Source organism: Peromyscus leucopus, chromosome 1, assembly GCF_004664715.2.
Source record: "Peromyscus leucopus breed LL Stock chromosome 1, UCI_PerLeu_2.1, whole genome shotgun sequence".
Taxonomy (NCBI): Eukaryota; Metazoa; Chordata; class Mammalia; order Rodentia; family Cricetidae; genus Peromyscus; species Peromyscus leucopus.
Window position 1 is genome coordinate 167,418,061 of NC_051063.1, and position 20,453 is coordinate 167,438,513.

The following is a 20,453-nucleotide window of genomic DNA, read 5'->3' on the forward strand; positions in this document are numbered from 1 at the left end:
TATGCACCCAGCTGCTGGTGTCTCGACCAGACGAGGAGAACATCACCAGTTACCTCCAGCTCATCGAAAAGTGCCTGACTCACGAGGTAAGACCTTCACTAGGGCTCCCAAGAAGAAAAGAGACTGCTCCACCCCTCTCAGAGCCCACAGTGCCCCAGGTTCCAGCCCATCCTCCATCCTCTCCAGTGTTGCCTTCGAAGGCTTCTCAGCTTTTGTACACACTCTGTGGGAAGTGACCAGGTTTCCCAAGTCCCCCACAAAACACTCCTGCTGGCTCACGATTCCTTGCCCCTTGCTCTTCGTGCTCACAGGGAGAGATGCCTGCACTCAGTTACTACTGCGTACCTCTCCGCGTACCCCCAGCTAACCATGTAAGCACGGTCCTCTGTCCAGCATTCCCCTTCTCCCCCATTCTAGGCTTTCACAGAGACCCAGAAGAAGCGGCTGCTGTCCTGGAAGCAGCAAGTGCTGAAACTCCTCCGGACATTTCCGCGCAAAGCTGCACTGGACATGCAGAGCTACCGGCAGCAGAAGGGGTAGGTGGGCACCTTCCTAGGCCCATGGAGTTGGCACGAGGGCGCCCAAAAGGGTGATTGTGATTTGGAATGCGCCCCCGCTATACTTACTCAAATTGTCCAGTACAGAGTTTCTAGAAAATCAAGATGTACAACTTAAAAGAGAAAAAAGAAGGCCAGGTGTAGTGGCGCACGCCTTTAATCCCAGCACTTGAGAGGCAGAGGCAGTTGTAGCTCTGAGTTCAAGGATACCAGGACTGCATAGAGAAACCCTGTCTCAAAAAACCAAGAGAGGGAGAGAGGGAGAAAAAGGATGACACAGGACTTTAATCCCAGCACTCAGGAGGCAGAGGCAAGTAGATTTCTGTGACTGTGGGGGATGGGGAGGTGGAATTTGTGGAAGGAGACTGATTTGTGGAAAGGTGCTGACATTTGACTATTTTTCATAAAATGTTCTTAAGAGATGGGGCCCTGAGGAGGGAGAGTGGTTCTTCAGTCCAGAGAGGCTTCGTTAGGGGGGATGTATCATCATGGCCATAGGCAGCCACAATGGGGCTTTGAAGGGAAGAAGAGGGAGCTTTCCTTTTATATCTGGAAAACAAAGTGGCTTCTGGCTCTAACAGATTTTCAGGGAGACGGAGCTCTATGCCACATGATCTAGCTTACATGCTATGGGACATAGAAGTGGATACTAGGTAGAACCTTGAGCTGGCTTTGCAGCCGCTAGAAGGAGGAGTGCCCAGCACTGTCCTCTTTTTCAGCACTTATTTATGTTTATGTGTGTGGGCACACAGGCCTGGTAAGGATCAGAGGACAGCTCTCGGCGGAGTCAGTTCTCTCCTTATACCATCTGGGTTCCAGGGGTCAAACTCAGGTCCGGTGGTCTTGGTGCCAAGCACCTTTACCTGCTGCACCGTCATGTGGACCCATTGTATACTTTGTTATCAGCTCTCTGTCCCAGAGAGAAAGAGCTACAGGGAGGGTGCCCCTGACTTGTGGGCGAGAGGGAGTAAAGAAAGGCAGCTAGAGTCTGATCCAACAGTTAACAATACAAGTGTGCAAGGCCTGGGGCATTGTGTACAGAGAACTTGCCTACTGTGCATGAAGCCCTGGCTTCCATCCCAGCACCACAGAAAAGAAAGAGCAGGATGCAGAGGGGGCCAAGCCCCAGCACGTGTCTGTGGAGTAGACCCTGCTCCTGTACCTTTGTCTCCTTACCTGTATGCAGAAGGCTCTGAGGTCCCTTCTCACACCAGACGGTACGTTTCTCCCTTGAGAAATGACATTTGGAGAACTGCTTTGAGGGTACAGCAAGGAAACCTCCCTATGCTTCCCATATCCATCTTGGGTCAGGAGGAGACGGGAATGTAGAGTGCAAGGACATGGTCAGGGAATCCTTTCTCAGAACAAATTGGTGTTTTGTCCCACCCTCTGGAGTTGAGAGAGGGACAAGAGATATGGACACTTGTACTTGAGCTAACACCCTGCCCTCTGCTCTCTGACAGCTGGGCATTTGGCTCCAACTCGCTCCCCATAGCTGGCTCTGTGGGGATAGGTGTGGCCCGGCGGACCCAGCGGCAGTTCCCAATGCCTCCTCGGGCCCTCCCACCTGGCAGGATGGGCCTCCTGAGCCCTTCAGGCATTGGGGGTGTCTCTCCTCGACATGCCCTTACCAGCCCCAGTCTTGGGGGTCAGGGCCGACAGGTGAGCTGGCTGGTATGGAAGTCCCAAGTACTTCTGGGGTTGGGGTGGCAGTACCTGGGATGTGTGTCTGTACAAGGGCTTGGGTCTCTCCCACTCACCCTGACACTTTCTCCATGTTCTATGCAGAACCTGTGGTTTGCCAACCCTGGAGGCAGTAACAGCATGCCCAGCCAGAGCCGCAGCTCTGTGCAGCGCACTCACTCGCTCCCAGTCCACTCGTCACCCCAGGCTATTCTCATGTTCCCTCCAGGTGAGGTGCCTCTGGCATTCAGACTGGTCAGCCTCCTCAGTTGACTTTCGTCCCCTCACCTGGGTCTCACATCCACTCTCCCATCTGGATTTGTCGCAGGTCTCTCCAGGCTATGCGCCACCTCCCATTTCCCTGTGTCTCTGTCCATTAAGTCTGCTGGGGCTCTCTCCCCTTCACGGAATACCTTATCTCCCCTCGGCTTACATGTCTTTTCTTTCCTGTGCCACGGTCACTCTCTTTATAGGTTCAGTTCATACTCAGAAGGGGTTGAGTCTGAGGGGTCAGTGAGGAGATTGTAATTTATCAGCTCACCTCTGTTCGGTCAGAGCTGGTGACTGCTGGATCCAGTGACTCTACCTCATAATGAGGTTCGGTGGTAAAGGGTGGTGAAGGTGGGCTCTTTCTCCTCTGCTCACAGCAGCCTGGAGGTCAGAGGTCAGGAGGGTTGAGTGACAGGTGTCAGATCAAAGGTATGCTGACTCTGGGTTCCTGCTTGACTGGTTGAGGAAGAGTGGCTCCTGGCTGGTCTACTCCTGCGTGCTTGGGCTAGGCATGGCGTCTGTGACAGGAAGCTGGCTCCAGTGGGCTGCTCTGGACAGGTCTTAGGTTTGCAGGGGACCTACGTTCTTGCAGTCAGAAACTTTTTGTAGCCAGTAGAGTTTCTGAATTGATAAAATACTGTAGGCCTCTATCTGTGGTGCCAGAGAGTCTGTGTTCATCCGAGGGCAGGGCTTGGCAAACTGTAAGCGTATGTCGTGTAAATGGTGTTGAGTGAATGGGTGTGCCATAGGTGCAAAAGGAGGGAATTGTTCCAGCAAGTGTGTTGACCTGTCAGGCAGCCTCCCCTGATGCTCATGGGAAGAGTGCTCAAGTCTGTTCTCAGCTCACCAGTTACCAGTCAGCTACAAAGAGTGTTCAAGTTCAGAGCTTGTTTTTAAGAGAGACGGGGTCTCCTTAGGACCCAACTTCAGGGTTTAGATGGCTGGGGTGAAAGATGAGACTTGAGATAGGAGTCAGACCCTAGGAGCACAGCTCAAAAGCTCAGGTGAGGCAATCTCATTCTGAGATGAGGCAGAGTGCTTAGCAGTGTGGGACCTGAGCTCTCTTGGAGGTGCCAGATAGGAGGTCCTTTTGAGAAGTGCTTTGAGGATAAGCCCCATGGCTGCTGTCCTGTCCAGGACACCTGTTCAGCCTGGCTTACATCCTGTCTAGAGGAACAAGTCCAAGTGGACACAGGAAGGGCTTTAGCTTAGCTTTTAACCAAGCGTAGAGGATAGGCCATCCATCAGCAAGAAGCTGCCCAGAGTCTGGGGCAGGTGCCCAGACTGCCCGAGGCAACTTGGAATCCATGTCCATAATAGTCAGAGCCTCCTAATCCCCAGGAGCGCTCCCTGGCTTCACGTCACTTCCTCTGTCTAAAGTCTGGCTTTTTCTGCATTGCCAACCCCCCCTCCCCCCCGGCTGTCTCTCTGCCTTCTTTGTGACACCCTAGACCTGTCGGTCTCTCCCGGCCATGCCTCCCACCCCTTTGTGTGCATGCCTTCTGAGCTCTTGGTGTCTTGGCCCCAGCCCCTTGCCAGCAGTCTCTTGTCTCCCTTCCTTCCCTCTTCCCATTCTGGTTGGTCCTCTCTTCACCACCATCATTGTCTTCTCTCCCATCAGACTGCCCGGTACCTGGGCCTGACCTGGAGATCAATCCCACCCTGGAGTCTCTGTGTCTGAGCATGACAGAACACGCCTTGGGTGGTGAGCATTTTCTCTTCCCCTGACCTAGCTCCCACCTACCCAGCATCTCCAGCTATGAACCCAGCAACTTGGAGCCATCCTGAGGGTCCCAAGGGGAGGCCAGACTCCAGGGAGGGCCTGCCTGGGATGACAGGCTATGTGAGTGCCTTTCCTTAGGCCCCCCCACCAGCTCCTGATCTTCCTCCCTTCCTCCCTTTCTTACCACAGATGGGACAGACAAAACCTCCACCATCTGACGGGACCCACAGCCCAGCGCACCCATAGGCTCCCTGGGCGGCGGGCGGGGGCCATCCCCCAACAGGCTTCTTCTCGGCAGCGAGAGGGTGGGCTGGCGCAGCTATACATTCTGATATTTTTCTACTCATCCTCTTAACTTTTGTTTAACATTGGCACACGCCTTGCTCACTCCCAGGCCCATTGAGGGATCTCAGCTGAGGCCGGGGGTCCGAGAGGGCAGCCAGGGGCAAGGACTGGCGAGACTGCCTACCCCTTCCCTCCCACATCCCGAACTGGTCCCATCCCACCCCTGCCTCCTCTAGACTGCTGACACCTGTCCTTCCCCAAGAGAGCAGACTTCCTCAGACACTGACCACCACCTTGTGCAGCCTGCCCTTCAGAAACATGACAGTGAGGGAAGGAGTGTGGACAGCCTGCTCACCAGTCTGTCGCTGGTTCCCACCGTTCCCCAGGACAGTCACCACCTTCCTCCCCTCTTTGCCCTGTTTATCAGAGGTTCTCTACAATTAATTTCTTAGGCCTATTTAAGATACATATTTATATAGTTCTTAACGGTTTTTCTCTGATCATTCCCTGCCATTTTTAGAATCCCCAGGCCTCTCTCTGAGCCGGGACAGTGGCAGGGGGAGCCTGAACTTTATGAGAGGAGAGGGCAGAGCCCCCTCCTCCAGACCCCCTCGCCCTTCCCCATCCCAGCCCTGGCTCCTAGATGCAGAGGTTGAAGGCGGGCAGCCCCAGGCCCGCAGTGAGGTCAGGAAGTCTGTTGCCTTAATGTCCCCTCCCCCCACCAACATAATCCTTCTCTGCTCCCCAGGTCTTTTGGCAAAAGACTTGTGGGTAGGAATCAGGGAAAGGGGATTGTTGGGTTTCTGTTTTCCTGCCTGTCCCCTCTTTCTGTCAACCTTCCCCCACCCCCATTATGTCATGACCTCATATAAGTGGAACACTATATCATAACTCAGAGGTGCGGCCCAGCCTGAGTCACACAAACCCTCTGCTCCCTATTACTGATGAGGGCTGCTGCTGGGGCCCAGGTGAAGGGAGGGGATTTGGGGGTTCAGGCTGTGGGGAAGCCAGGGTCCCCTACTCCAAACTCCTCTTTCCCCCTCAACCTACACCCTCATTGGGACATTCTCAAGCTTTTCACACGAAAAGGAAAAAAAATGTTATTTTTAGATACATTTTATGAATAACTTTTGTTATGAATATGGCTGGTAACCATTGTGTATGTTATTAAAGATACAAAATGTTGGGAAAAAACAAAAAACCAAAAAAAAAAAAAAAATTGAAACCACAGCCTTCCCTGCACTATCTGCCCATCCCCCAGACCTTGCCCCTGCCTCCTGGCCTGTAGACCTCCCCTGCTCTGAGCCCAGGGAGGGAGAAGCCGCCAGGGGGTAGAGTGGCAATGGGGACCTGCCTGTGGTCCCCACCACCTCTCCCAGTGCCGGGCTGGGCGGGGTGTCAGGTGTATTTATGTACCTCTTGCACACTCATCAACCTATGCAAGTCCCCACCCCGGCCCTCCAGGTTTCTGTGCCTTTGCTCATTCCCCTATTAACTCCCAGGCTGCTCCGGCCCCTCCCACTACCTGTGGGACGTGGGGTGAAAGGCCACCTGTTTGAAATAAGCAGGTTTCCCTCTCATGGGACCCTCACCTCCACGAGCTGGTCTAGTCTTGTCTTGTCCACTTCCCATCAGGGTGACTGACCCTGCTTGGCACTGGAAGGTGGTGAGGGATACCCTCCCCCAGAGGGAGGTGAGAGCTTGCCCCCCACCCGACAGCAGAGTGCAGGACGCAGGCGGCCCCACTCTGACAGGCAGGACCCTGACCCTCCGACTCCCCAGCCCTCTCCATGGTTTCGCCCTACCCTACCCCTTCTGTCCCCAGCCCCACTGGCAGAGTCAGCTTTGAGTAACTGTGCATTTTCTCGCCGTTGGAGAAGACTTATTTGTTGGAGTTTCAATTGTTAATGGTCTGGGCTTATTTTGGAAAAAAAAAAAACAAAAACAAAAACAAAACAAAACAAAGATTCTGATTTTTGTTACAATGCATTTCCTGGGAAGTGGAGCGTCTGGGGGTAGGGCTGGGCTGGGTGAAGGGGAACAGAAGCTCGGGGAGTTGGTCAAGTCAAGAGAAGTTAGTTTTATTAACAGCAAAGACTGTGGGGTGGGGATGAACAAAGGGCTCACAAAACAGACAACTAGAAAAGTGCTTCCCTGCCCTAACGGTGGCTGTGCTGGCCTCCTCCTCGGAAGGCCTTGAGGCTCAGTCACTGTCACTGTCAGCCTCACTGGAATCCGAAGCTGCGGCTTCGCTGCCATCCTCCTGAGCTGAGTGCTCACTGCCGCTGGGGAAAGGGCTAGCACTCCGGCTGCGGCTCCGGCTGCGGCTCCTGCTCTGGCTGCGGCTCCGCTGGCCACCCCCATCACTGCCACTGTCCGATTCATTGTCACTGCCCCTACGGGCCTGCCCTCTGTCCTCATCGTCAGAGTCGGCATCATCTTCTGAATCAGCATCACTACCGAAAATTTCTTCTTTGTCCCGGGCAGCACGGGCTTCATCCTCACTGCTCTCATCCTCGCCGCTGCCGCTCTTGTCACTTGCCTCATCCCTGTCACCCTCCTCTCGGTCACTCTCGCTGCCGGAGCGCTCATCCTCACTGCCTTCCTTTTCACTGCTGCTGCCCTTCTCGGGCTCCTCATCTGCGAGGAAGCAGGGACAGGTGAGACCCCACTGCCCGCCCTCCCAGGGCTCCCAGGATGGGACCAGTCCCTTACCCGAGCCCCCGGCTTCTTTCTCTTCAGCCTCCATCTCCTCCTCTTCCTCCTCCTCCGGTTCGTGGTTTTCCAACTGGGCCTTTCGTGCCTCCTAGAACCAGTGAATTGGGAAAAAGATGGAAGGTGTTCTGTCAGACCTCTGACCCTGTCCTTTCCCACCACTAGCCTCCCTGTGGGTGTCCTGGGCCAGCAGAGCTTGTTACCTGGGCTTCTAATTCCTTCTCATTCATGTCACGGTGTTTGACCACAAGCAGGGCATTGGTACCTGACTGAACCCCAGCCTTGGCCCGACGCTTACTAAGACGGACCCTGCAGTGGACAGTTGCAGAAGGTGGAAGATTCAGTTACAGACTCCACTGGACCGCTCTCACTTACACCTGGGGCCCTGTCAGTGGTTGGCCCAGAGCATACCAGAGCAGAGTGTACATGCAGTATCCATGACAACTACGGGGAGTTCATGTCTGTGCTTTGATTTACCCAACTTTTCAGTTGTTTGCTTTTGCCCGAATGTATGTATGTATGCGTACTGTGTATGCAGTGCCCTCAGAAGCCAGAAGAGGGAGTCAGATTCTCCTGGCAACTGGAGTTAGCAGCAGTTGTTAATTGCCCTGTGAGAACTAGGAAAGGAACCAGGTCCTCTGGAAGAGCAGCAGCCAGTGTTCTTCACTGCTGAGCAATGTCCTAAGGCCCTCACCCAACTCTTAAGAACATGGAAATGGCAAAAAAAATTTGGGTTTCTGGCTTTTAAATAGGAAGAACATAGCAAGAGTAGACTGAAGCTGGGTTGTAATAATCACTTAAAATATTGTCACCCTGCCTGTTATCACTTCTTCAGCCAGACTACAAGATCAGAGCCTGCTATCTCTGTACTGAACAGAAACTCAAACCACAGCCAACAGGACAAGTGACACTTCTGAAGTCGTGTCAAGCATTTTGTTTAAAACCTGTTCTGAAGGGTTGGGGAGGTGACTCGGTAAAGTGCCATGGTGGAAGGAGAGAATAACTCTCCCCCAAGTTATCCTGACTTTCATATGCATGCACACAAAGTAAGAACAACAGAGGAAAACAACTGATAGCAACCCTCTGACCTCCTGAACCAACACATTACATACAGAAAAACTAATAAACTGTTAGACAAGGGATGTGTCTTACTAGCAGGGCACTTGCCTAACATGTGTGAGAAAAATGACCGTTTATATCCTGCATTATGTGAAGATTCTCTTTCTGGTTTATGATCCGGACCCAGATCAAGGTCAAGCCACATTAATAAGCAGGTTCCTGCTGCTCTCACAAACATATAGAGCAAATCCTTAGGTACATATGCCCTCAGAGTAGTTCTTGTGTGGCCTCAAGAAACATAGGGCCAGCAGAACAGTGGTGGCGCACACCTTTAGTCCCAGCACTCGGGAGGCAGGGGCAGGCGGATCTCTGAGTTTGAGGCCAGCCTGGGCTACAGAGTGAGTCCCAGGACAGCCAGAGCTACACAGAGAAACCGTCTTGAAAAACTAAAAGTAAGGACAGAGTCAAACTAGTGAAACAGTGCTGAGTACCTGGTCTCCAGCTCATTGTAGTAAACCCCATCGCCCTCTCGGAAGATGAAGAAATAGTTCTCCTCATAGCCCTTACTGGCTTTGTTCTTCACATTCCAGTTGTATTCCCGAGCAATCTTGTAGTCATACCTGAGGAGGAGATACAGGGTCAGTCCACTTGTTCGGAGGAGTGAAGGGGGCATACTTCTGAATTCCCAAAACCTAACCCTTACACTTACACATCATCTGGTGCGTAGTCCATCTCTTCCTCCTGGTCCCGTTTTCGTTTCTTTAGTGTCTCTTCCACAGGCAGGAAATAAGCCACAAACTGGTTCCCTTCCTCATCCATCATGCCCCTGATTGTGGGGAGAAGAGAGTAAAGGGGTGGCGACACACGCCCGTGAACTCAGCACTCCAGAGGTTGAAGCCAGAGGAGTGCCAGGGGTTGGAGGTCAGCATGGGCAACAAGATTATACCCTATCTCAAGAACACCCAAATGGGGCCAGGCAACAAGCAGGCTAAGGTGGAAAGCAGAAACGCTGACCTGATCATGGCCTGAGACATCATCTCCAGTGCAGCTGCCCCGCTCGTGTCCTTAGGGGCTGGGTCTGAGTCGAAAATGACCTGAGCACATGGGTTGATCCACATCTGGGAATGGAAGACACTAAAGTCAGTCTGGACTGGTTAGGCATAGGAGGTTGCCCCTGCCTCCCACCCCAAGCCTGACCTTGAAGTCTGGGAAGACAGGCATGACCTCCACGGGGGTCACTCGGGGCTTGCTGTAATGCTGGGAGATCTGGTAGAACAAAAAGGGTCAGAAAGAGGCAGACCCTAAACCACACTTTTGCTTTTATCCCGTTCCCCCAATTACCGATTTCTGGGCATCTTCAAAAGTCTTCTCAATAGCTGTGATCTGGCTGTCCCTGTCTTTGTATATTTCTTCCTCTGTGAACTGCTGCTTCACAGAAACCCCAATCCTAGGAGTGAAGAAAAAGTCATCAGGGACCTTTGGACATCTCTAAGGTCTTGCTCCCTTTTCTTCCTACCTGTTTGCACTTACTTGACCTCAGGCTTCTCATTGGAGATGCCATATCTGTTGAACTCAGTGGAGATGTACTCTGTCTTCCGCATCCATGGCACCACCTTTGCATGCTGCTGGGATCTGGAGTAGAAGACCAGGCACCTCAGGGTCCCATGCTTGGCAGAGCCCATCCAGTACCCATGTGGCACTACCTCACCTCTTAGAGCTAGTGGGTGCCTGAATCTCCTCTTCCAAAAGCTTCTCATCAGCTGGATCCAGAAGAACTAGGGAGTGAGGGGTAGGACTGTGAGGGTTGCCCAGGCCTGGCCTTTGCTGACCTACAGCAGACCCTCCCTGTCGCCCCACACACCATTGGGATCAATGCGGTAGGTGTCAGGGTTGATGAGATCAATGGTGACCCCCAGGTCAGGCTCAGTCAGGAGGTCATGTTTGTGCTGTTTCTCCAAGGAAGTTGCTTTGTACTGAACAAACCTGGGTGGGAAAACGTGCATGTTGTAATTTCCTGATCCACCCTCAACCCCCACATCCTCCCTTCCTAGAAGCTAAGCCTCTACGGAGAGGAACTCAGAATGTGTTCCCAGCATAGGCAGCTTCTCAGAAGGGTATTGCATGCTGCTTTCTCTGTTAGTATTTATTGAGCACCTCCAATGTGCTGGCGCAAGGGAGAAAGACGCAATGAAATAAGCAGTCCTTACCTTCAGTGAACTATTTCTTAGTAGTTTTCCCATCCTTGAGCTCAGCCTTACCTGTTCTGGTCGAAGGGGTAGGTGATGAACTTAGGGTCAAATGGGATGTCAGGAAGGCTATTGCAGTATTTGACTCGGCAGACCACTCCAGACCTAGAGAAACAGTGGCTCAGAATTAGGCACCACAAGCCTGCAGAGGTGACTCAGCAGCTAAGAGGAAGTACTTATCCTGTAGAGGACCCAAGTTTGGTTCCCAGCACCCATCCACATCAGGCTGCTAACAACCACCTGTAACTCCAGATCCAGGGAGATCTGACACCTGTGGCCTCTGCAGGCAGCTGCACAAAACATGCACATACACATACACCTGGTTAAAAATAATAGAAATAGCTGAAGCTGGTGGCACAGGCTCTTAGGAGGCAGGCAGATCGCTGAGAAGTTTAGGCTAGTGATGGTTTACATAGGGAGTTGCAGGCCAGTCAGGGATACAGAGCCAAACTGTCTCAAAAGAAATACTTGCTGGGCGATGGTGGCACTTGCCTTTAACCCCAGCATTCGGGAGGCAGAGGCTGGTGGGTCTCTGAGCTCAAGGCCAGCCTTATCTACAAAGTGAATTCCAGGATAGTCAGGATAAAGAAACCCTGTCTTGAGGAAAAAATTAAAAATAGGGATAATAACCATTTTTAAAACAAACAGCCTCAGGCTGGCAAGATGGATCAGGAGGTAAAGGCATCTGCTGTCATGCCTGAGGGTCTGAGGACCTGAGTTTAATCACTCACACCTATACCATATGGTGGAAGGAAAGAAGTGACTATAACAAGTCTTTTGACTGCCACACACAGCTGAGATGTGTCCACACAAGATTCAAACAAAAACAACAACACCTAGGTCTCTGCTGCTGGGCACAGCCACAGGCCTGCGATCCCAGCACCCAGAAGGCCCAGGGACGAAGATAGCGAGTTTGAGGTCATTCTGGGTCACTTGATGAGACGCTCAAAAGCACAAAAAAGGCCCCCGCCGCCCTGCCAACGCTGCCAGCGTCCGTGTCCCACCCCTCCTGGAAACCGTAGTGGGGCTCACCTCTCAGGCAAGGTCCGGTGGGAATTGGGCCTGGGGGGTTGAGAAAGAGACTGATGTCAAGGGTTTGACAGGTGTGTGCCAAGACGCTCCCCCAGTTTCCGAAGCAGTGATGCTCTAGTCAGTGAAGGTAGACGCTGGTCCCCTTAGGACGGAGCCCCACATGCGTCCCTGAAGGGGACTGAGGGTTAGGTAGGTCCCTTCCTGAGAATCCCGAAGGTGGAATTCCAGAACTGAATGGCAGGGGACCGGGGAGTGACCACAGAGGCCTAGAAGGGGCCGCCCCTTCGTCAGGGGTGAGCACTGCACGAGCTGGCAGGCCGATCGATCGGGGAGAACCAGTGACGTTGTAAGCGGCAGCCCTCGGCCTGGTCCCCGGCTGGCAGCCCTCGGCACAAAAGGGAACCGCAGTGGCAGGGGACCTACCTGTGGCCTTCTTCCCGCTGGGCCTGGGTCTGGATGGTGGGCGCCATCGCGACCAGGCGACGGCGGCGCGGGCTGTGTCCTCGCTGAGGGGCGTGCCGACTTCGAGAGACGCCGGAGCTGAGCACAGGCCCCGGTAGGCGCCGGGCTCCGCGGGGAAAGGCGGGATGCGGCGGGCCGGCGAGAAGGGCTCGGCTGAGACTCCGTAAAAGCGCGGGCAGCCGGACGCGGCCTCCCAGCTCCCGCTCCCGCAGCCACCTAGACGCTGACGCCCGGACAGGTAGCCTCGGGCCGCAAGGCCTTCGGGGAAATAGAGTGCGGTCAGTCCCTCACGGCGATTGGCAAGCTGGGCCGGGAGGCGGGGCTAACGGAGAACCGCTCTTGTGATTGGTGGAGCGGTATCCAGTCCCGGCCTCGGTTGTGAGACGGGGGAGGAGAACGCACATCCTCTCCTTTCATTGGCTGAGCTGTCTGGGAGGCAGCGCTAACGAGCAAAAGCCGCCCGCAGACCGTAGAGGCTGAGGAGAGCGGGAGGACGCGCCTGTGACGCACATCCTGTGTTCTACCCGAGGAAAATGGCTGCGCCCCAGCCGCAGGCTTCGGCCGTTTCCTCCGCGGCGGGTGTTTCAGGTCCGGGCTCTGCCGGTGGCCCGGGTCCCCAGCAACAGCCGCAACCGACGCAACTGGTGGGACCTGGCCAGAGTGGGCTCCTGCAGCAGCAGCAGCAGGACTTCGATCCTGTGCAGCGCTACAAGATGCTCATCCCTCAGCTGAAGGAGAGTCTGCAGGTGATGGACCGCAGGCTGCGGGGAGCGAGCCGGGCGGGCAGGCGGGCTGGCGGGCTGGCGGGCTGGCGGGCAGGCGGGCTGGCGGGCTGGCGGGCAGGCGGGCAGGCGGGCAGGCGGGCAGGCGGGCTGGCGGGCAGGCGGGCAGGCGGGCTGGCGGGCTGGCGGGCTGGCGGGCTGGCGGGCTGGCGGCTGGCGGGCTGGCGGGCTGGCTCCAAGGAGGTGCGCCGAGGTGTTGAAGGAGAGATCGTAGGCAGGGAAGAGAAGTTAGATTTGCTGTGTCTGTGTCTGACCAAAGCGAGGCTCTGTCTGACCGGCCGTAGTGGTGCATGCTTAATCCCAGCACTCGGGAAACAGAGGCAGGCGGATCTCTGTTCAAGGCCAGCCTGGTCTACAGTGAGTTCCAGGACAGCCAGGGCTACACAGAAGAGAGAAAATGAGAATGAATGGGAAAGAAGAATTTTACCCGGGCGGTGGTGGCAAATGGCCAGATTAAAGGCATGGTGGCACACACCTTTAATCCCAGCATTCGGGAGGCAGAGGCAGGCGGATCTCTGAGTTCCGAGGCCAGCCTGGTCTACAGAGTGAGTTCCAGGACAGCGAGAGCTGTTACACAGAGAAACCCTGTCTTGAAAACCAAAGGAGGAGCGGGGAAGAGTGAGTGAGTTTATGGGGGAGAAACAGTTGTGGTCGTTAAGTCCTCTGCAGAAGACCGGCCTACGCGTCGTTCCTGGCTGTGCCGACTGGGTAAAGGGTATGCCTAGGAAGTTGCTGGTGAGAATTCCAAATGAGAGTAAGCATCTAGGAAAATACCGGCAGAGAGTTCTGTAGGGGTGGCAATGAGCTGTAGTCTGTATTATCAGGATGAAGGCGACAGCTGAAAGAAGGCTCAAGGGTCTCAAGAGCATAGATCCGGCCGGGCGGCGGTGGCGCACACCTTTAATCCCAGCACTCGGGAGGCAGAGGCAGGCGGATCTCTGTGAGTTCGAGGCCAGCCTGGGCTACAGAGCGAGATCCAGGACAGGCTCCAAAGCTACACAGAGAAACCCTGTCTCGAAAAGAAAAAGTGTAGATCCTCCTTGACTTCATCTCCTGCATCTTACTTTTCTCTCTCATTATTCTTTCAAAACTAGACTTTGATGAAGGTTGCAGCCCAGAACCTGATTCAGAACACTAACATTGACAACGGACAGTGAGTAAAGGCTCTTTTCCCTTCCTCAGCGTTAGCGTTAGAAACTCCTCCCCTACGCCCACCCTCTCCTTTTCAAGGCTTGTCGGGATCCCCCTGGGCTGGGGCTTGATTTGTTGGTGGCCACTTGATTAGACTGATGCTGGTGTCCCAGAGATTGGAAATCATTCCTCAAACAGCCTTTTCTCCTTGGCCGTAGAAAGAGCAGTGATGGACCCATACAGCGGTTTGACAAGTGTCTGGAGGAGTTTTACGCTCTCTGTGATCAGCTGGAACTCTGCTTGGTAAGGAACTTTCTAGATACTTTGTGACCAAGCTCTGCTTAATTCCCCACAAGAACATTTTGTTTGTTTGTTTGGTTGGTTGGTTTTCCGAGACAGGGTTTCTCTGTGCAGTTTTGATGCCTGTCCTGGATCTCACTCTGTAGCCCAGGCTGTCCTCAAACTCACCGAGATCCGCCTGCCTCTGCCTCCTGAGTGCTGGGATTAAAGGCTCGAGTCACCAATGCCCAACTAAGAACATTTTTTAAAGCTCTTTTGAGATGGTATCACTCAGTAGTACAGGCTATCCTGACACTAGTCTGTAGACCAGGCGGGCCTCAAACTTGCAGAGATCCTCCTGCCTTCAAATTTGGAGTGTGCCGAGATGACAGGTGCACACCTAGCTTTGAACCCTCAGTCAGTCAGTCACTCCTCGGTCAATTCCTCTGGGACAGGCGCGAGCTTCAGCTGGGGTGGGGGCTCTGTCTGTCCTGATTCTTACCCTCACAGGTCTCCTCCTTCAGTGAAGGGACAGATACAAAACCAAAGAGGGGCAGCTCCGAGGGGTGGAGGCTGTGACGACAGGAGTGGGGTCAGGTTGACAACAGAGTGGTCAGGTTGTCCACGCAGGATGGGGAAGCCTGGAGTGGGGGGAGAGTGACTCAGGCTGCTGGCGGAACCTGGAAGTCTGCCTGACAGGAGGGGCAGCAAGGGCAAGGCCTGGAGGGAGCCATGGATGGGGACCTGTGATGTGAGCAGGAGCTTCAGGCTGGAACTGGCTGACTGGTTTAGGGCAAAGCCCAGGAGACTTGAATGGGCAGGCAGAGAAGCAGGCATGGGGCACAGGCCAGCCCCACGGGGGATATGGGGAGCAACACTGAGGAGCTACTGTAGGTAGAACGTGTTTGCTAGGCAAGCAATAAGGACCTAAGTTTGATTCCTAACACCCACAGAAAAAGCTGGGCATGGCAGTATATGCCTATAATCCCAGTGCCGGGAGGTGGAGATAACTGGATCTTTGAGGCTTTTAGCTAGCCAGCCCAGCCTAATTGGGTAGCTCCAGGGCCCAGTTAATGATCCTGTCAAAAAAAAAAAAAAAAAAAAAAAAAAAAAAACCAAGGAGGGGGCGGGGCTTGAGGAACAACATATGAGGTTGACCCTTGGCCATGCAGCCTCACCCACACACTCACACATATACACACAAAAATTCCCCTAAGGGACCAGGCCTGCTAGTATAGTCCTGTTTCCCCAGCTGCTTAAGAGGCTGAAGCAGGAGGGTCAGAATTCAAGACCTGTCTGGGTGAGTAGGTGAGATCTTGCTTTAAAACGTAAAAAGAAGAGCTGGGCATGGTGGCTCATGTCTGTAATCTTAACAGTCGAGAAGAGGCTGATGCAGGAGGACTACCATGAGGTCCAGGCTAGCCTGGGCTAGAGTAAAGCCTTTTTCAAAAAAAAGAAAAGTAAGATTGGTGATTTGGCTGAGTGGTAGCGTTTCCGTAGCACAAGTATAGCTGTAGATTGCCTCCCCAGCAGCACACTGGCCAGTCAGCCCCTGGGGCGTCAGGAGACTGGGCTGAGGGGTATAGGCTGGGTCTCACTAGACTTTGGATATAACCAAGTGCACTGCAAAGTGAGGCAGGAGGATCTACAGAGTGAGTTTCAGGACGGCCAGGGCTACCCAGAGGAAACCCTGTCTGGGAAAACCAGAAACTGGAGGGAGTGGGGCAGACAGAAGCTTGGATGGAGGCTTTGCCAGGCCACAGCCTGAGGAGGGGCTCCCAGCGTGGTGGTGTGAGCTCACTGGTCACATGGTGGGGTGAGTACCATGACCCAGGTGCACCACTGCAAGTTCCAACCCTTGCCTCCCACCCAGCTTTGTGTTTGTGTGTGTGAGTGAGAGACATACAGACAGACAGACAGACAGACAGACACTGGTCTGACCCAACTCCCAGCTGCTGGGAGTATAGGCGTGTAGCCCTATGCCTGGCTCCTCTCAGGGTTTCTCCTGGCCTCATAAGCACTGTGGGAGGGACACTGCAGTCTGGCACACAGAACAGCCACATGGAGTTTTGTTGCAAGCTGGAGCTACTTTCGCTGGATTAGGAGGACTACTCCTACTAAGGGAGTCAGTCCGCTCTGACAAGGACTCTCAAGGAGAGGCAGTGTGGGGGCAGAGCGGAGGCCCCATCAGTGCGGAGGAGGGATCTGAGCAGTGGGGAGAGCGGCGGCCTTGGAAGGGACCAGGGTAGAGTACTGCCCCCAGGAGAAGGGAGAGGACCAGGTGCAGGGGCCATCAAGGGGGTGGAGCCCAAGCCTGGGGTTCGGGGCAGGAGCACCAAGAGCCGCTAATGTTCATCAGTTCGTCCTTAAAGGCAGCGGAGCCTGTACTCCTTCCCACCGGCCTAGAGAGGTTGCTGTTCACGGAACTGAGCATGGTGGTACACGGGGTGACTTTTAAATTATTATTACATTTGACTGCACATTCAGAGGTCAGAGCATGGCCTGTGGTAGTTGATTTTCCGCTCCTGCTATGTGAGTCCTGGGGAAGTAGAACCCAGTTCGTCAGGCTTGGCAGCAGCTGTCTTCCCACAGAGCCATCTGCCTCACCAGTCTGGCTGTGTACACGTCATCCCGGCTCTCAGGAGGATAAAGTAGTAGGGTAAAAAGCTTGAGGCCAGCCTTGTCTACATAGCAAGTCTGTGACTCAACCCACACCAAAAACACTGAGTCCCAGTGAGAAGGAGCCCCATGTCCTAGAAGATCCAGCAAGAGGCTGGCAAAACCAGAGCCCCCAGGTTAGCCCAGACTGAGTGGCGGGGGTGGCTGCAGGCGCCTGAAGTGATGCTGTTCTCTTGCCTGCCTTCTCACAGCGCCTGGCCCACGAGTGCCTGTCACAGAGCTGTGACAGCGCCAAGCACTCGCCGACGCTGGTCCCCACGGCCACCAAGCCAGACGCCGTGCAGCCGGACAGCTTGCCCTATCCTCAGTACCTGGCCGTCATCAAAGCCCAGATCACCTGTGCCAAAGACATTCACACTGCTCTGCTGGACTGTGCCAACAAGGTCACAGGCAAGACTACTGCAGCCTCAGCTGGCCCTGGGGGCAGCCTCTGAGGTCTTGGTGAGGGCGGGGCAGAGAATGAAGACTGGCCTGAGGCAAAACAGGTGGCTCCTGGTTTATTTGTCACTCCGAGCGGTGTAGCTGAAACCAGCAGGGGGCAGCAGAGACCTGCAGCCAGCACAAGCCAGGACTCCCTCTGCTGCAGGCTACTCTGCTCCCTGACCTAGGGTGGCCCTCCCAGCTGAGCAGGGATGACCAGTTCCAGGGACTCTACCTCCTCCCTTACCTCCATCTCCCACCTGGCCCTGGTGCGGCACTGCCTGGGCCCTTTAGACCGTCCTCGTTCTGTCCCGTGTAGGCACTCTTCTTTTTTTTTTTGGTTTTTCGAGACAGGGTTTCTCTGTGTAGCTTTGCGCCTTTCCTGGAACTCGCTTTGTAGTCCAGGCTGGCCTCGAACTCTCAGAGATCCGCCTGCCTCTGCCTCCCGAGTGCTGGGATTAAAGGCGTGCGCCACCAACGCCCGGCTAGGCGTTCTTTTCTAAGCCATCTTCCCCAGTCCTGTCTCCGTCTACTGTCCCCTTTTGTTGCCTTTTGCCCCAATTCCTAAGTGGGAATATGAATATAAGGGGAACCAAAATGCTGGGTTACCTGGGGCTACAGGAAGGGACTTTCTGACCCAGAAAAGGAGAAGTGCAGGAATTAGGCCCTGACCTCAGCACATACGACCTAGGAGCTTTGGGTCCGGCTCTACCCTGCGTCAGCAGGGCTCTAGCGGGGCCATTGTGCAATGTGTGGGAGGCTGCTGCAAGGGACTCCTGGGTCCCTATATTTTTAGCCCCAAAGCAGAAGTGAAAAGGCCCCAGCAGGAATGAATCATGGGTTCTGGGGAAGAACCTAGCTTCTCCGGGAAGCAGGCCTGGAGAGGGGGCTTCAGGGACGGAGGGAGGGAGAACCCCACAACACCCCACTTCCCAAAGATCTGAGGAGCTCAGCTAGAGCCTGCGGGCCTGGATACGACCAACCCAGGCCTGGCCGTGAGAGGAACTGTCCCACCCAATACCTTGTGTGCCCAGTTCCCATGTCACCAACTGATGTGCAGGCGCTCAGGTTCCCACCCTGGGAACGCTGGGAAGTCCTCCAAGTGCAAGTGCGTACTCACCGCCTGGGCATTCCTCTCCCTGCCTGCCTTCAGTGCCCGGAAGCCTGAGGTCTACCTGTTTGTCTGGTTAAATCATCCCCTCCATTCCCCAGGTCCTTACCTAAAGTCACTGATCTTGAGCCTGGAGACAGGGTCTCACTCTGTAGCCTAGACCAACCTCAAAATCTAACTCAGCTGTCCATGCCTCAACTTCCCACGCGTTGTGATTATACCCTCTGTGCATGCGTGCGTGTGTGCGTGTATGTGCATGGAAGATGCTTCCATGTGTGGGGGGACAGCTGGCCTTGGGTGGAGCGGGTCTCCTTTGCTCTTGGTCTGAGGCAGGGATGGTCCTTTGTCATCTTATTGTTTCCTGCACCACACTCCAGGCTAGCTGGCCTGGGAGCTCCCAGCCGATTGTCCTGTCTTCACCTCCCTCTTCTCCACACAAGGGCTGGCGATGACAGACTCGATGCAGAGCACCATGTTCAACTTTCTTTTTGAGATAGAGTCTCATTATGGAGCCCAAGCTAGTCTTGAACTTGGGATCGATCCTCCTGCTTCAGGCTCGCAACTCCTAGGATTACAGGGCTGCACCACCATTTGCTTTAACTACACTTACAAAATGCCTTGATACCTTGACGTGGAGGCAAGAAAATTGCAAGTTCAAAGCCATCCTGGGCTACATAGTAAAACCTCACGTCATCTCAACCAAAAGAAAAGCCAAGCCCTTAACAATACCTAGATAGTAACTGGAACTCTTTCCCAAAGTGGCACAGCATCAGATCACCTGACTGATCACTCGGGCACCCAACACACGTCTCCTTGGCCAGTCTTCGTTTCTAGAAATGGTTCAGGGATATAGTGAGCTTGTATACAACTGAAAATACAAGGCAGAACACATCAGTTTCCAACCAGGGCTCACACCATATATTTGCTAGGATAGGGCAGTCTGGTACAAGGAGCCAGGTACAGCTGGCCCTGGCCCTACAGGGTGATGTCAGCATATCACGTGCGGGTAGGCGTGGCGTCCAGCACTCAGATGCTGCAAGGCCCATGCTTAAAACCACACTCCGGGTGACAGGTGTGTGTTCCACCACCCCACACCGTGGGAGATGGGCACCGAGCTACATTCATTCAAAAAACAGGGCAGCTTTTGTAGGGCCCTGTGCAGTGTGAGTGAAGATTCCTATGTTCCTAGAGATGAACAAAATGCATCGTGGTATATAAGCCTGTAATTCCAGCATGCTGGAGAACCAATACAAGTTTTAGGTCCAGACAGAGCTACATGGTGAGAGCCTGTCTCTAAAGAGAAAGAGGGGTGTGGGGGGCATTGAGGTGGCTCAGTGGTAACCACACTTGCCACCAAGCCAGGTGACCTAAGTTCAGTCCCCGGAACTTGCTTGTTGGAAGGAGGGAACTGACTCGCACAAGTGGTCTTCTCACCTCCACACACACTTGTTTAAAAAAGAAGTGGGCTAGTGGCCTACACTCATACTAGCATTTGAGAGCCTGAGGCAGGAGGATGGCTTGAGACCAGCCTGGGCAGAAATAAGCCAGTCTGTCAAAGAAACCCTTGCTAAGCAGGTGACAGCAGACTGGAAGGAAAAGGAATTGGGTCTTATCAATACCCCCAGCACAAGTGTCGGGAACCACAGAGCATTGGCCAACATCTGGCAGGAATGTGCTCTCAGAAGTGAAGAGGTTAGGTTCGGGAACATGGGAGGAAGCCTGGATGGGTCATGAAGGGCCTTTTCCCAGTCTTACGGGCACAGAGGGAGTTGTATAGGCCTGTGCAAAACCCCACGCCAGGGAGGGATGTGTATGAGATGAAAAACCACAGAGCCAGCCAAAGTGGCTCATGCTTGTAATCTCGGCACTTGAGAGGCAGAAGTAGGACCCTTGTTTCTCCGATCTACAGGCTGACCATGGGCACATGCCCCACCCCCAGCAGGGATTAGCACACTGGCCATCCTCCCACACACATGGACCCTGCTCCATGAGCAAGTACTAAAGCACCCATCTAAGCAC

At 54.2% G+C, this 20,453-nt stretch overlaps 3 protein-coding genes across 3 annotated transcripts in view; 2 read left to right on the forward strand and 1 right to left on the reverse strand.

Annotated features, from left to right (window-relative positions):
- Samd4b (sterile alpha motif domain containing 4B) overlaps positions 1-5,766 on the forward strand; it is a 37,393-nt gene extending 31,627 nt beyond the window's left edge. The window contains exons 8-13 of the mRNA XM_028859122.2: positions 1-86; positions 418-536; positions 2,021-2,219; positions 2,346-2,469; positions 4,132-4,215; positions 4,423-5,766. Coding sequence (XP_028714955.1) covers positions 1-86; positions 418-536; positions 2,021-2,219; positions 2,346-2,469; positions 4,132-4,215; positions 4,423-4,451 — 641 coding nt within the window. The 3' untranslated portion in view covers positions 4,452-5,766. The remainder of the gene's footprint in view (positions 87-417; positions 537-2,020; positions 2,220-2,345; positions 2,470-4,131; positions 4,216-4,422) is intronic.
- An 812-nt stretch (positions 5,767-6,578) lies between these two features.
- Paf1 (PAF1 homolog, Paf1/RNA polymerase II complex component) lies at positions 6,579-12,309 on the reverse strand. Its single transcript, XM_028859123.2, has 14 exons — positions 11,994-12,309; positions 11,571-11,600; positions 10,551-10,643; positions 10,154-10,275; positions 10,001-10,067; positions 9,823-9,924; positions 9,634-9,739; positions 9,490-9,558; positions 9,307-9,410; positions 9,002-9,118; positions 8,784-8,912; positions 7,437-7,542; positions 7,234-7,324; positions 6,579-7,158 (listed from the first exon to the last, which is right to left on the reverse strand). The coding sequence occupies exons 1-14, from the start codon at positions 12,038-12,040 to the stop codon at positions 6,722-6,724; spliced, it is 1,620 nt and encodes a 539-aa protein (XP_028714956.1). The 5' UTR covers positions 12,041-12,309; the 3' UTR covers positions 6,579-6,721.
- A 180-nt stretch (positions 12,310-12,489) lies between these two features.
- Positions 12,490-17,385, forward strand: Med29 (mediator complex subunit 29). The gene is made up of 4 exons (XM_028859124.2): positions 12,490-12,778; positions 13,909-13,967; positions 14,164-14,248; positions 17,095-17,385. The coding sequence occupies exons 1-4, from the start codon at positions 12,566-12,568 to the stop codon at positions 17,335-17,337; spliced, it is 600 nt and encodes a 199-aa protein (XP_028714957.1). The 5' UTR covers positions 12,490-12,565; the 3' UTR covers positions 17,338-17,385.
- The last annotated feature ends 3,068 nt before the right edge of the window (positions 17,386-20,453 follow it).